Source organism: Balaenoptera borealis (genome assembly GCF_965194805.1).
Source record: "Balaenoptera borealis genome assembly, chromosome: 3".
In the NCBI taxonomy this organism is placed as follows: domain Eukaryota; kingdom Metazoa; phylum Chordata; class Mammalia; order Artiodactyla; family Balaenopteridae; genus Balaenoptera; species Balaenoptera borealis.
Genome location: NC_138866.1, coordinates 73696017 through 73712298, shown reverse-complemented (window position 1 = coordinate 73712298; position 16282 = coordinate 73696017). Strand labels below are relative to the sequence as shown.

The 16282-nt window shown below is 41.0% G+C and overlaps 1 protein-coding gene across 7 annotated transcripts in view; it reads left to right on the top strand.

Moving 5' to 3' along the window:
* RNF212B (ring finger protein 212B) overlaps nucleotides 1–16282 on the top strand; it is a 48182-nt gene that overhangs the window by 3983 nt on the left and 27917 nt on the right. For 4 of the 7 annotated variants that reach the window (XM_082386230.1, XM_082386229.1, XM_082386235.1 and 1 more), the window contains exon 2: nucleotides 5999–6126. The exons of 1 other annotated variant lie outside the window; for it this stretch is intronic. In XM_082386230.1, the coding sequence (XP_082242356.1) occupies nucleotides 6101–6126 (26 nt within the window). In that variant the 5' untranslated portion in view covers nucleotides 5999–6100. Of the gene's footprint in view, nucleotides 1–5998; nucleotides 6127–16282 lie in introns of those variants that run through there. 2 more of the 7 variants (XM_082386233.1, XM_082386232.1) reach the window with 1 other exon arrangement.

The window sequence follows — 16282 nt, the reverse complement described above, 5'->3', positions numbered from 1 at the left end:
AAAGCAGATGAAAATTAGTGAGCAAAGAAGAAGGAAGTAAGGAAGAAAAGGCCAAAACAGGTACGAAAAAAAGGAAGATGAAATGAGGAGATGCCCTCAGTTAATAAGCCCTTTTTAGGGTATGCTCTGTTTGCCTTTCGGACATATTCCTAAATTCAAAGGAAGTTGTATCTTCTAGAGTTTATGTAGTCCTGAGAATTTGGGTGGAGCAGACCCTGTTCTGCTATGATGGCCCATTTAGTTCATGCTCTTCTGGAGATAATGATGAATTCTTGCTCTGACACTAGAGACAAAAGTTCCAGCAGATTACTGTTCCGTCTGCTGCACTTGGCCAGATTCCATGGAGGCAGCCCAGCACCAGTGGGAAAGAAGTAAAGATGCATTCCCTGAGGCAGGCTGCACGTCCTTCCCTCCTTCACTGGGCCCATCTGTCATGGTGACTTGGTATTCTTTTTAAGGATTTAGGTGACTTCAGTTCTGAGTACTTAAATATGGAAACTTCCACCTCCTCATTGGTTTTCACTGAAGATTTGTGTTTACCAAAGATGAGAGCCCCTGTCTTTTTTTCTTTTTTTAATAAATTTATTTATTTATTTATTTATTTATGGCTGCGGTGGGTTTTCATCGCTGCGCTCAGGCTTTCTCTAGTTGCGGGGAGCAGGGGACTACTCTTCGTTGTGGTGTGCGGGCTTCTTATTGCGGTGGCTTCTCTTGTTGCAGAGCACGGGCTCTAGGTGGGTGGGCTTCAGTAGTTGTGGCACGCGGGCTCAGTAGTTGTGGCTTGCAGGTTCTAGAGCACAGGCTCAGTAGTTGTGGTGCATGGACTTAGTTGCTCTGCGGCATGTGGGATCTTCCCAGACCAGGTCTCGAACCTGTGTCCCCTGCATCGGCAGGCGGATTCTAAACCACTGCGCCACCAGGGAAGTCCTGAGAGTTCCTGTCTTTTAAGATGTGGAAGAGAAGTTCCCTGAGGTCAGAGATTTGTTTTGTTCATTGCTGTAACCCCAGTACCTAAAGTGGTGCCTGGCACTCAATCAATATAATTGAATGGGGCTTCCCTGGTGGCGCAGTGGTTAAGAATCCGCCTGCCAATGCAGGAGACACAGGTTCAAGCCCTGGTCCAGGAAGATTACACATGCCACGGAGCAATTAAGCCCATGTCCCCAACTACTGAGCCTGCGCTCTAGAGCCCGCGAGCCACAACTACTGAGCCTGTGTGCCACAACTACTGAAGGCCGCATGCCTAGATCCCATGCTCCGCAATGAAGAGTAGCCCCCGCTCCTCGCAACCAGAGAAAAGCCCGCGCACAGCAACAAAGACCCAATGCAACCAAAAATAAAATAAATAATAAAATAAATAAATTAAAAAATATATATAATTGAATGAAAGAATGAATGAATGAATAAATGGTGATGTGCATTAATGCATAATAAATACATAAATTACATAATAACCGATGGACTGATGTGCCGACTAATTGTAGCAAGATGTAGTCCTCAGTGCCTGGAGAGGGACTGGATTGTGGAAAGAGGGGAAAAACACCATCCAGGGTTTGACTTAAAGATCATTTCTTATAGAGCACAGATCTCAAGCAGGCCCTCAACACTGCCCAGCGATCCTACCACAGTCCTGTAGACATTGCCTCTTCCACTTATCTCCTCTCTGCAAACCAACACCATCCCCCAAATCCTCACTTTCAATTGACATCCTTGCCTATTGTTTCATGGTGAGAAAATAGAAATAAGCAGAAGAAAACATCCACATCCTCCTACCACTAAATCTGTACATCTTTCCCCACATACTCGACCTCCCCTCCCATAGAAACAGATGTGGTGTCCATGCTCCTGTGTATCTGTGAGAGACATACTGTCTCCTCCAGGAGTTACCTCCAGCTAAGACTGCATGCTTCCCACATGTATCTATCTCCCTGACTTGTGCACTAGATTCCCCGTCCTTTCTTACCTACTCAGGAACTTTGCTCCTGCAATTACTCCTCTCTCTCCTGCATTATCAGTTTTTTACTCTTTCCTGGATTATTCCTATCAGCATGCAAATATGCTGTAATAGCTTCTGTTTAAAAAAACAAAACTAACAGAACCTCCCTTCACTTTACTTCCTTATTCAGCTGCACCCAACTTCTCTGCTCCCCTGTTTTCACTTCTTCAGCTCCATTCATGCTTGAATCCACTAGTCTTAAGCTTTTGTCCCTATCCCCATGATGAAGCCATTCCTGTCAAGGTCACCAATAGCCACCGCAGGGCCCAATCTAGCAAGCGTTTCTCAGTCTTCGGCTTACTGATCTCACAGCAGCCCTGGCTCCTGGGATCCACTCTTCTGGCTTTCCCCTACCTCACTGGCCTCTTAGGCTCCTCAGCTGGATCCTTTTCTCTTCCCAACCTCTCCTCTATCCTCCCTCGCTACCTGGGTGATCTCATCCAGCCCTATGACTTTCGGTGGCATCTACACACTGATATTTCCCAAATTTATAAATCCAGCCCTCATCTCTCCCAGAAATTCTAGAATTAGCTATCTGCCTACATGATGTCTCTGTTGGATGTTTAATAGTTATCTGAAACTTAAAAAGCCCAGTGCCAGCGTGCCCCTCCAAACCTGCTCTTCCTCCAGTATTCCCCACTTGAGTAAATGGCACTCCTCGGTCAGGCCAAATATCTTGGAGTTAACCTTGACTTACCTTTTTCTCTTATCTTTTATTCAGCATTTAGTTTATCAGCCAAACCTGTTAGCTGTTAATTTAAACTTATCTAGAAATGACTCACTTCTTACCATCTTCACTGCTACTACCCTGGTTCATTACCACCTCCTCACCTGCTCTCACCTGGACTCTTCCATTGGGCTCCCTGTTTCGACACCTGTTGTCCTAAAACGTCCTCCTATACATCATTCTCAACAGAGCAACCAGAATAATCCTTTAAAATCATAAATCAAGGACTTTCCTGGTGCTGCAGTGAATAAGACTCTGAGCTCCCATTGCAGAGGGCCTGGGTTCGATCCCTGGTCAGGGAACTAGATCCCACATGCATGCCGTAACTAAGGAGCCCGCCTGCCACAACTAAGGAGCCGGCGAGCCACAGCTAAGACCCAGTGCAATCAAATAAATAAATAAATAAATATTTTTTAAAAATCGTAAATCAGGTCATATCTCTCCCTTGCTCAAAATCCTCCAGTGTCTGTTCATCACACCTAATTAGAATCCAATCTGAAGTCGTCTTTCTCATGGCCTCTGGTGACCACTCCAAAATCATATCTGTATAATCTTCCTTCCACTTAGTCCTCCCAGACTCCTAGGCCTCCTTCCTATTCTTTGAACACTGAGCTCCGCTTCAGGCCTTTACACTAGCTGGAGCTTCTGTGAGGAACACTCTTCCTCTAGACAGTCACGTGCTCTGCTCCCTCGTGTTAGGCTTGTCTCTCATCAAATGTCACCTTGCAGAGGATTTCTCTGATCACCCAATAGAAAATCAGTCTTTATTCCATCACCTGGACCTTATTTTTTGTCATTATTACCTAACATTATTCGTTTGCTTGTTTGTTCCTTATTTGTTTCCTCTGTTAAAATGTAAGCTCCAGATTATTGGATTTTTTGTTTTCTAGATAGGGAAATGATATTATAGTTATAAGTAAAGAATCTTTATCTTTTTTTTTTGGTAGTGTGTCTTATTTATTTATTTATTTGTTTATTTATTTATTTTTGGCTGCATTGGGTCTTCGTTGCTGCGCGTGGGCTTTCTCTAGTTGTGGCGAGCGGGGGCTACTCTTCTTTGCGGTCTTCTCATTGAGGTGGCTTGTCTTGTTGCGGAGCACGGGGTCTAGGCATGTGGGCTCCAGTAGTTGTGGCATGAGGGCTCAGTAGTTGTGGCTCACAGGCTGTAGAGCGCAGGCTCGATAGTTGTGGAGCACGGGCTTAGTTGCTCCGCCACATGTGGGATCCTCCCAGAACCAGGGATGGAACCCATGTCCCCTGCGTTAGCAGAAGGATTCCTAACCACTGTGCCACCAGGGAAGTCCCTATCTTTTAGATATATATGCCAATATATTTATGGATGAAATAATTTGATGTCTTGGATTTGCTTCAAAATAATATAAGGGGAAGGGATGGAGAGGTAGTTTATCAATGAAAGAAGGCTGTGAGTTGATATTGTTTAAGCTGGGTGATGGGTAGGTAGGAGTCCATTATACTATCTTCTCTAGCTTTGTATAAGTTTACATTTTCCCATTAAAAACAAACAAACAGGGGCTTCCCTGGTGGCACAGTGGTTGAGAATCTGCCTGCCAGTGCAGGGGACACGGGTTCGAGCCCTGGTCTGGGAGGATCCCACATGCCGCGGAGCAACTAGGCCCGTGAGCCACAATTGCTGAGCCTGCGCGTCTGGAGCCTGTGCTCCACAACAAGAGAGGCCGCGATAGTGAGAGGCCCGCGCACCGCGATGAAGAGTGGCCCCCGCTTGCCACAACTAGAGAAAGCCCTCGCACAGAAACGAAGACCCAACACAGCCATAAATAAATAAATAAGTAAATAAATAAAAATTAAAACAAAACAAACAAACACAATCTTTGCTCGTTTATTTATCATCATCTCCCTAATGTCCAGAGCAGTACTTGACATATAGAAGGAATTCAATAAATACATATTTATTTAATAGTTATTGCACTTTGAATCAGTTAGGAGAGTAAAGGTATATTTTCAAGATAAAAGTTAATCATTTACTGCCAATTGTTGAAATCTAAATTCTAAGTTCCAAAGGAGATTTTATAAAGAGGCTTCACATCCAAGAATGTCTTAATTGTGGGAATGCCAAAAGCTAAACTTAAGAGCAATTTTAAAAAATATAGCTTAACTGGGAGATCAGCTTGGTGCTTTGTGACCGCCTGGAGGGGTGGGATAGGGAGAGTGGGAGGGAGGGAGATGCAAGAGGGAAGAAGATATGGGGACATATGTGTATGTATAACTGATGCACTTTGTTATAAAGCAGAAACTAACACACCATTGTAAAGCAATTATACTCCAATAAAGATGTTTAAAATATATATATATATAGCTTAATTTCTCACCTCTTTCTCACCAAATCATGATAATTAACTGTCATCTCCTATACTACTAAAATTGTGAAGCAAAGTTGGGAAGAAAATACAAAAATCTAAAAGGCTATAGTGGACTTCCCTGGTGGTACAGTGGTTAAGAATCTGCCTGCCAATGCAGGGGACACGGGTGCGAGCCCTGTTCCAGGAAGATCGCACATGCTGCGGAGCAACTAGAGCCCGTGAAGCACAACTACTGAAGCCTGCGCTCCTAGAGTCCGTGCTCCGCAACAAGAGAAGCCACCGCAATGAGAAGCCCGCGCACCGCAACGAAGACTAGACCCCGCTCGCCACAACAAGAGAAAAGCCCACGTGCAGCAATGAAGACCCAACGCAGCCAAAAGAAAAAAATACAAAATAAAAGGCTATAGTGTGGAGATCACTGATGTAGAACATACAATCTATAGTAAGAGAATGTGGTCTTTTAGGAAATCTTCAATACTACACAATTAATCTGATTAATAGAGAAATAAATTCTAATAGAAATTTGATTACATAGACAGGGATGTGCTCAATTAATTTCACTTGCATATTCAGCCAATATTGACCAACTGTTTACTGTGCTAGATACAGGGAATATAATGGTGAACAAAGACCATCTGCCTTCAAGAACCTCAAGGACTGTGATGATTGATTCTAGGTGTCAACTTGACTAGCCACAGGGTACCCAGAGTGAGCATTATTTCTGGGTGTGTCTGTAAGAGTGTTTCTGGATGAGATTAGCATTTGAATTGACAGATCCCTTAAAGTAAATTGCCCTTCCTCACGTGAGTGAGCATAATCAAATCTGTTGAGGGCCTGAATAGGAGAAAAAGCAAAGGAAGGAGGAATTCACCCCTTTTTGCTTCCTATCTGCCTACTGGAGTTGGGACATCTCATCTCACCTTCTCTACCCCTCAGATTGGGATTTAAACCATTGACTCCCCTGATTCTCTGGCCTTTGGACACGGACTGACTTACACCACCACCTTTCCTGAGCCTCCGGCCTGCAGACAGAAGATCATGGGACTTCCCAGCCTCCGTATTAAGTAAGCCAATTTGTTATAAATAAATCTCTCTCTCTCCCTCCCCCTATATATATATACACATATATCTCCTACTGGTTCTGTTTCTTTGGGGAACCCTGACTAATACAAGAACCTTAGATGCCAACACTTTAGATCTTTCTCTTTCCTCCTAAAGTCCAGGTGCAGCTTAGTTTCCTATGAGACAGGAGGGAAGAAGGCAGGACACAACCTTTAAAAGAATGACATAGCCCTTGAGGATACGATGAAAACTGGTTAGAACCTACTAGGCCCAAGATGGCGGAAGATTCAAATTCCAGTAGACCTTGAGCCTCATTGTATGCTCATTGTAATATATTAGCATATGCTAAATGATAGCCACCCACCAGCGCCATGACGACAGTTCGGAGGTTGACCATTTTAGGCCAAAAAGCGGGCGGTGGCCCAATTCCTGGAAACTGCTGCCCCTTCTCCAAAACAGTTAGAATATTCCTCCTACTTAGTATAGGAAATTACCCAGCCCATAAAAACTAACCACCCCTGCAGCCCAGGGCCACTCTCGCCTTCTGAGACGGACAGCATTCTGCCTATGGAACGTGTATTCCTCTCTAAATAAACCTGCTTTCACTTTACTGTGGCTCGCTCTTGAATTTTTCCTCTGCAAAGCCAGGACCCTCACTTGGTGGCCCATTCCAGGGACTCACCTGAGACCTGGGACCTGACCAGCCTCTCACGCCCCATTTTCCTGCAACATCTTGACTCCCCAACAAAGGATCACTGGACATTTGAGGAAAGCTCCAGCATGACAATAACGAACATAGGTGATGCAAGAAGCAGAAGAAAACTTCCCAAAAATTACAATTACTATATTCAGAAAGGGGAATTAGAGTGAGAAGATAGGACCCAGTTCTGAGGCCAAGTAATAGCCCCATTAGGTCATGCCAGTTACTGGGTTCAAAACCAAACTCCTCTCAGTTCCCCAGACAAAACCAAACTCCTGTGTTCCTCATTTTGTCATGGCCATAGTATCACGTTATCATAGCATCATGATCTCAATCACCCAGGCCTGAGACCTTCATCTTTTTCCCTCCCTCTCCCTTTTTAGCCCCATATCCAACTGGTCACCAAATCCTGTTGGTTCTGCCTCTGAAATTGTCTCACAGCTGTCTTACTATCCCATAGTTGCTGCCCTATTCCAGAACTATTCATCCAGTCCCATTGCAATAACCTACCACTTAATCCCCCATCTGTGACCTTCCATCCCTTCATTCTGTCCCCAGAGTTATGTTTCATAAAACATGGGGTTGATTATGTTTCTATCCTGCTTAAAAGCCTCTGATAGTTCTCTGTTGTATAAAGCAGTGGTCCCTAAGGCTGGCTGAGTGAGCATCAAAATCACCCAAGGAGCTTTTAAAATTAAGAAATATACTGGCCACAGGGAAGTGTTCAGGTAGACCTTCTCCTATGGTACCCTCTGGTGGCAACTCCATGCAATGGCTGACTTTCATTTTACCCACAAAATTCCCTCTGAGATTCTAATTAAGATGGATCTGCCTATTGGTTGGGGGAACCACTAGCTTAACAAATAAAGTCTAAACTCTTGGATGGAGGCATCAATCCATCTCTCTAGCTTTTCCCCCGTAATATCTTCTTATCCTCATCATCCTTTTGGTGTCCCATTCACTCTTCCCTTTAGCCACACTGGACCAGACTGTACTTTCCCATACTAATGTGTTTACTGATGCTTTTCCCCTGACTGGAATGCCCCTCCTCTCCACCTGCAGGATAAAACTTTCCCATTTTTTAAGGCTCATTCAAATGCCTGTTCCTCTAGGAAACCTGCCTAAATTGACCTTATCTCTCTTTTTTCCTGTGTTCGCATAGCATTCCCTACTTCCTCAGGGAAGCCTTCCCAAACTGTATACTCCCATAGTTACTGGTGTTTTGTCTTATATGACAGTACTTAAAGTACTTAATAGTTATATACCTATTATTGAGATTAAAGAAAATGTCTTCCTCTCCTACTATACTGGAAGTGACTTGAAGGCAAGAGCCATATCTGTTACCATGTACAGAGGGTACATAATATAGATGCTCAATAACATTTGTTGACTGGGTTAATTAATGGTTTTGAAATGATCACATATTCTGTTTTGTAGTGTGTGTAATTATATCTATATATATTTGGATTCCTTATTCAGCCATAGGCTTTTTGAAGAGACAGATAAAATTTCTTATGTCTCTGTACCACACCCCTATCCCCACCTAGATCTGTGCCTAGGATAGAGTGGAAGCTTAGATAAAATTGCCCCATGAATATCCCAGGAGAATGCAGATTCCAAGAGAGCCATGACTTTGTCTTCTCCCTTGCCATATGCCCAGGGGCTAGAATAGTGCTTGGTCCCTGGCATTTGCTTAGGAAATATTTGTTGGCTGAATGATTATAATTACCAGATGGATCCTTCTCCCATAGTTCCTGGTGGTACTAACCACTAATCTTCATTTTATTCCTAAATTTCTCTTCTCCCATTGAGATGTATTTCCTGTTTGAGTGTGCTAAAGTGTCTTGAAGCAAGGTAAAATTCTCCCTGATAATTTCCTTTCCTATTCCATTGTTCGTCAAATATTTACTGAGCACCTACCACATATCAGACACTGTGGAAGGACTGGTAAGCCCAAAGTAAAAATATAGAACCAGTCTGGTTAAAGAGGGAAGTGAACACAATGGGACGAGGGTCATGATAGTGACATGCAAAGGCTGCTCTGGGAGCACCCCTCAGTGGGCAGGCCAGAATAGGCATCTGGAGAAAGTGATCTCTGAGCTGAGTCTGGAAGGAAGAATAGAAGTTAACCTGGAGAATATGCCAAGCAAAGGAAAGAGCTTGCCCAAAAGGCACATCGGTAGGAGAGTGTGATTTAAATGCAGTGTGACTAGGACTTCCCTGGTGGCGCAGCAGTTAAGAATCCACCTACCAATGCAGGGGACACAGGTTCGAACCCTGGTCTGGGAAGATCCCACATGCCACGGAGCAACTAAGCCCGTGCATCACAACTAATGAGCCTGTGCTCTAGAGCCCACGAGCCACAACTACTGAGCCCACGTGCCACAACTACTGAAGCCCGCGTGCCTAGAGCCCGTGCTCCTCAACAAGAGAAGCCACCACAATGAAAAGCCCGTGCACCTCAACAAAGAGTAGCCCCCGCTCGCCTGCGTGCAGCAACGAAGACCGAACACAGCCAAAAATATAAATAAATAAATAAATAAATAAATAAATAAAAATAAATAAATAAATTCAGTGTGACTGAAGTGCACCGTGCTCTTGATCAAACATTGAGAGATGCAAAAAAAAAAAAAAAAAAAAAAAATGCAGATCATGAAGAGCTTTAGTGCCATACTCAGTAAACTGTCTTGAAAGTGTTGGGCAGTTTTAAGCAGAACAGTGATTGGGTCTGGCAGCTTAGTAGGATGGAATGGACTGGGCAAATCTATAGGCAGAGGGCAGTTAGGAGATGATTAGAGTAATCAAAATAAGGAATAAAGAGAAACAAAGCAAGAGTGATGAAAATAGAAAGATGATGGATTCAAGGTATATTTATAAAATATATACTCAATGAACACTTGCATGTCTAGAAAATTACTTACAGAAATAATTGCATGGGTGCTTAAAGATAAATGAATATGAAGATGTTTATTATATCATGTTTCAGCAATAATTAAAAATTGGGAACACTGTATGTCCATCAATATGAGGTTAATTAAATTATTACTAATCAAAGCATGCAAACTTTAGAAAGAATGATGTAGAAACTGGGTCATTTGTAGAGATGTGGCTGGACCTAGAGTCTGTCATACAAAGTGAAGTAAGCCAGAAAGAGAAAAAACAAATATTGTATATTAATGCATATATGTGGAATCTAGAAAAATGGTACAGATGAACCTATTTGCAGGGTAGGATTAGAGACACAGGTGTAGAGAATGGATGGGTGGACACGGGAAGAGGGGGAGGGTGGGATGAAATGGGAGATTAGGATTGACATATATACACTACTATGCGTAAAATAGATAGCTATCGGGAACATGCTATAAAGCACAGGAAGCTCAGCTCCGTGTTCTGTGACGACCTAGATGGGTGGGATGGGGGGTGGGAGGGAGGTCCAAGAGGGAGGGGATATAGGTATACATATAGCTGATTCACTTCATTGTACAGCAGAAACTAACACAACATTGTAAAGCACTTATACTCCAATAGAAACAATAAAAAGAAGGATTTGTAAAAATAAAAATATTAACTGAAAACAAATTATAAATTGATCTTATGTGTATAATATCACATTTTTGTTTAAATGTGTATAACATATGTGATTGTGTATTGGTATATGCATTGAAAGAAATTCTGGAAGGATTTACATAAAGGCTGTCAACCATGCTTGTCTTTGGGGAATAGGGTCAGGGGTAATGGGTTTTTATTTTCCAATTTATAAACTTGTGTTTTCATTTTTTTCAAAACTAAATGCAACATGTGAGCCTGGATAGAAAAAAACATTTCTCCTCTTTCTATAAAGGACATTTGTGGAAGAATTGGTGAAATTTGAATAAGGTTTCTAGATTAGATAATAGTACCATATCAATGTTAATTCTTTGATTTTGATAATGGTACTGACTTTATGGGAGAGAATGTCCTTGTTTATGGGAAATTCGCAGTGAAATATTTAGGAGTAATGGGGCCTTATGTCTGCAACGGATTCTCAAACGGAACAGAAAAAATAATAGAATAACAAAGCAAATGTGGTAAAATGTTAACATTTGGGGAGTCTGGATTAAAGTAAACAGGAATTCTTCTATATTTTCACTTTTTTGTAAGTCTGAAATTATATATATATATATATTTAATTTTTGGCTGCACGCAGGCTTTCTCTGGTTGCGACGAGTGGGGGCTACTCTTCTTTGCGGCGTGCGGGCTTCTCATTACACTGGCTTCTCTTGTGGAGCACGGCTCTAGGTGTGCTGGCTTTAGTAGTTGTGGCACAGGGGCTTACTTGCTCCGCAGCATGTGGGATCTTCCCTGACCAGGGATGGGACCCATGTCCCCGGCATTGGCAGGTGGATTCTTAACCACTGTGCCACCAGGGAAGCCCCTGAAATTATAAAATTAAATGTTTTTTAGAAAAGTATAGAACAGAATATAAAGTATGCTATAATTTGTGTGTGGAGGAAAATGGAATCTATGTATGCATATATTTGTAAATATATAAATGATCTGTGGAAAGATATACACAAGAGCTATCACTTTTTTTTTTGGCTGCGCTCCGTGACTTGAAGGATCTTATTTCCCTGACTAGGGATCGAACTCAGGCAGTGAAAGCGCGTCCTAACCACTGGACTGCCAGGGAATTCCCTTGCAGCATATTTTAAAGAAAATTCCAGACATTCTATCCAACATATCTCAACAAGCATCTCTTAAAAATACGGACATTTTCTTACATAACTACAAGGTCATTATCACACCTAAAAATTAAGGATAATTCTTTGATATCAAATTTTAAAAAAAACTGCTTTACATGTATACTGGGGTTGATCAAATAAGTAAATGTATAATGGGTGTTGGGAGCTAGGGTTCTCACTGTCAGAAAGAGAAGAGGGGGAGAAAGCAAGAAGGAAGACTGGAATGAACCCTGTGGTACTGGAAATAGGTTTGGCGACATCAGCATGAACTCATGTTTAGCTTAATATATGTACAGATAAAGAGACAGAAACAATGAGAGAAAGTGTGTATCCACAAGTTAGTATACGTACATATATTACCTAGTTCTGTCCACTGAGAGGGCCTAGAAACAATGACATCTCCATAGCGATGAGAACACCTTATGTCCAAATTTTGGTTTCAAAATACCATTCTCCAATAAAGGCAACCAAAGATCCTTGGAGAAATGTCTAATTTTAGAGCTGGGGCAAGGAAAATACAAAATAAGTCTGGAGCATCTTGTAGTACCAAAAAGGAAGTGTTTAAAATTTTAAAAGGTTGTAGGAGTCCACCTGAAAGAGTTCCCCAATGGCCAAATGGAATAATTTGAGCAACAAAATAAATAGTGTAGTATTAGATTATAATCCAAAGTATAAAATAAATGTACATGAGTCCATACTGAGACACATAAATGACTGAATACATAACTAACTGGTGGAGTAGAAGCAAACCTTTACAGAAGAATTCCAAGTAATGTATGGAGATACTCTTCCTTATAAGAGGTGGTACTTAGGGCTTCCCTGGTGGCGCAGTGGTTAAGAATCTGCCTTCCAATGCAGGGGACACGGGTTCGAGCCCTGGTCCGGGAAGATCCCACATGCCGCGGAGCAACTAAGCTTATGCACCACAGCTACTGAGCCTGTGTTCTGGAGCCCGCGAGCCACAACTACTGAGCCCGTGTACCACAACTACTGAAGCCCACATGCCTAGAGCCCATGCTCCACAACAAGAGAAGCCACTGCAGTGAGAAGCCTGTGCACCACAACAAAGAGTAGCCCCCGCTCACCGCAACCAGAGAAAAGCCTGCGCGCAGCAATGAAGACCCAATGCAGCCAAAAATAAAAAATAAATAAGATAAAAATATTAAAAAAAAAAAAAAGAGGTGGTACTTAAACACTTCTTCCTAGTTTTGAGGCTGGGCTGGACTTGCAGTCTTGCTTCCAAAGAATGTAGAAAGGGAAAACATTAACTTTAAAGTGGGGAAACCTGGAAAACCCTACCTTAACCAAGTAGTATTCATTTTTAAATTATGTCATCACAATGTTGTACAACCATCACCTCTAGTTCCATAATTTTTCATCACCTCAAACAGAAATTCTGTACCTATTAAGCAACAACTCCCATTCTCTCCTTCTCTCAGCCTCTGTTAACCTCTAATCTATTTTCTGTCTCTATGAATTTGACTATTCCAGATATTTCACATAAATGGAATCATACAATATTTGTCCTTTTGTGTCTGGCTTATTTCATTTACCATTATGTTTCCAAGGTTCATTAATTGTGTGGTGTGTATCAGAACTTCATTCTTCTTTATTGCTGAAAAATATCCCATTGTATGTATATACCACATTGTTTATCCATTTATCTATTGATGGACACTTGGGTTGTTTCCTTCTTTTGGATATCATGAATAATGCTGCATCAATATTGTGAACGTTGATGTACAAGGGCCTGTTTAAATCCTTGTTCTCAATACTTTTGGGTATGTACCTAGGAATGGAATTGCTAGGTCATATGGTAGGGTAGTTCTATGTTTAACTTTTTGAGGAACCACCAAACTGTCTTCCACAGCAAAGGCACCATTGTACAGTATACAAGGGTTCCAATTTCTCTGCATCCTCCCCAACACTGTGGCTTTCTTTAAAAAAAATTATAGCCATCCTTATAGGTGTGAAATGGTAACTCACTGTGGTTTTGATTTGCATTTCCTTCATGAGTAATGATATTGAGCATCCTTTCATGTGTCTATTGGTCATCTGTCTTTGTAGAAATGTCTAATCAAGTCCTTTGCCCATTTTTTAACTGAGTTGTTTGTCTCTTTATTGTTAAGTTGTAGGAGATATATGATTTGCAAATATTTTCTCTCATTCTGTGTGTTGTCATTTTGCTCTCTTGATAGTGTCTTTTGATACACAAAAGTTTTTAATATTAATGAAGTCCTATGTGTCTACTTTTTCTTTTATTGTCTGTGCTTTTGTCATAGTTAGGAACCATGGCCAAATTCAAGGTCATTAAGACTTGCCCCTATATTTTCTTCTAAGAATTTTATGTTTTTTGCTGTTACATTTAGATATTTGATCCATTTTTAGTTAATTTTTGTATATAGTGTAAGGTAAGGTTCCAGCTTTATTCTTTTTCACATGGATATCCAGTTTTCCCTGCACAGTTTGTTGAAGAGATTATTCTTCTCCCCATTGAAGGGTCTTGGCATCCTTGTTGAATATCAATTGACCATAGATGTGAGAGTTTATTTCTGGATTCTTAATTCTACTCCATTGGTCTATATGTCTATCCTTATGCCAGCACAGCACTGTTTTGATAATGGTAACTTTGTATAGTAAGTTTTAAATTTGGGAATTGTGAGTCCTCCAACTTTATTCTTCTTTTTCAAGATTGTTTTTGCTATTCTGGATCCCTTGAAATTCCATATGAATTTTAGGACGAGTTTTTCAATTTCTGCAAAAAACACCATTGGGATTTTGATAGGGATTGCATTGAATCTGTATATCACTTTGGGTAATATTATCAACAATATTAAGTAGTTTTCTATGTACAAGTCTTGCATCTCCTTGGTTAAATTTATTTCTAAGTATTTTATTCTTTTTTGATGCTTTTGTAAATGGAATTGTTTTCTCATAGATGACTGACTTTTGACAATTGCTTTTGACAATTTAGTTGAAAAAAGATCTTTTCAACAAATGGTCCTTGAACAATTGGATATCCATATGCAGAAAACAAAAACAAAAGACACACACACACACAAGGACTTTAATCCATACCTCATATCATATAAAAAAATTAACTCAAAATGAATCATATTCCTAAATGTGAATACAAAACTGTAAGTCTAGATTTCTAGAATTTTAGAAGAAAATATGGGAGGAAATCCTTGTGACCTTGAGTTTGGCAAAGACTTCTTAGATATGACACCAAAAGCATGCTTCATTAAAGGACAAATTGATAAATGGGACTTCAACAAAAGTAAAAACCTGCTCTTCAAGGGGAATTCCCTGGTGGTCCAGTGGTTAGGATTTGGTGCTTTCACTGCCAGGGGTGCATGGTGCGGCTAAAAAAAAAGAAAAGAAACAAAACAAAAAAACCCCTCTGCTCTTTAAAAACCACTATTAAAAGACTGAAAAGACAAGCCAAAGACTGGGAATATATTTGATAGAGAAGTTTCTTCAGAATATATGAAGAACTCTCAAAATTCAAAATATGAAAAAAAAACCAAAACAAACCCAACCTAGTTAAAAATGGGCCAACGATTTTGACACTTCACACACACTTCACGCACATTCATTTGCTTATATATAAGCACGTGAATATGTGTTCATCATCATTAGTCATTAGGGAAATACAAATTAAACCACAATGAGAGGAGCTTCCCTGGTGGCACAGTGGTTAAGAATCCACCTGCCAATGCAGGGGACACGGGTTCGAGCCCTGGTCCGGGAAGATCCCACATGCTGCAGAGCAACAAAGCCCGTGTGCCACAACTACTGAGCCTGCCCTCTAGAGCCCGAGAGCCACAACTACTAGAGCCCATGCTCCACAACTACTGAAGCCCACACGCCTAGAGTCCGTGCTCCTCAACAAGAGAAGCCACTGCAATGAGAAGCCCGCGCACCACAATGAAGAGTAGCCCCCACTCAGCACAACTAGAGAAAGCCCGCTTGCAGAAACGAAGACCCAACACAGCCAAAAATAAATAAATTAAAAAAACAACAGCAACAACAACAAACCACAACAAGAACCACTACACACCTATTAGAATTAATCAAAATAAAAAGACTGAACATTCTGTGCTGACAATAATGTGGAGAACCTGGAAATCTCATACATTGCTTGTGGGAATGGAAAATGGTACAATCACTTTGGAAAAGTTTGGCAGCTTCTTCAAAAGTTAAACATATACCTCACATAGCTACCATTTGATCTAGCCATTCAGCTTTTAGTATTTCCCCAAGGGAAAAGAAGGCATATGTCCAAACAAAGACTTGTACAGGAACATTTATAGCAGCTTTATTTGTTGTAGCTCCAAACTGGAAACAACTCAAATGTCCATCAACAGATGAATGGACAAATTGTGGTATATACATATGATAAAATACCACTCAGCAACAAAAATGAAAGAATTATTGATACATGCAAGAACATGGATGGATCTCAAAATCATTATGTTGAATGAAATAAGCCCGACAAAAAAAGTCTATATGATTCTTGTATATAAAACTCCAGAAAATGCAAACTAATCTCTAGTGATAGAAAGTACCTGTGTTACCGGGGGAGAGAAGTGTGGGGAGGGTTGGGAGGGATGGTTTACAAAGGAGCATGCAGAAACTTTTGGGGATGATGGATATCTTCACTGTCTTTATTGTAGTGATGGCTTCAAGGCTTTATACATATGTCAAAACTTATCAAATTTTACATTTTAAATA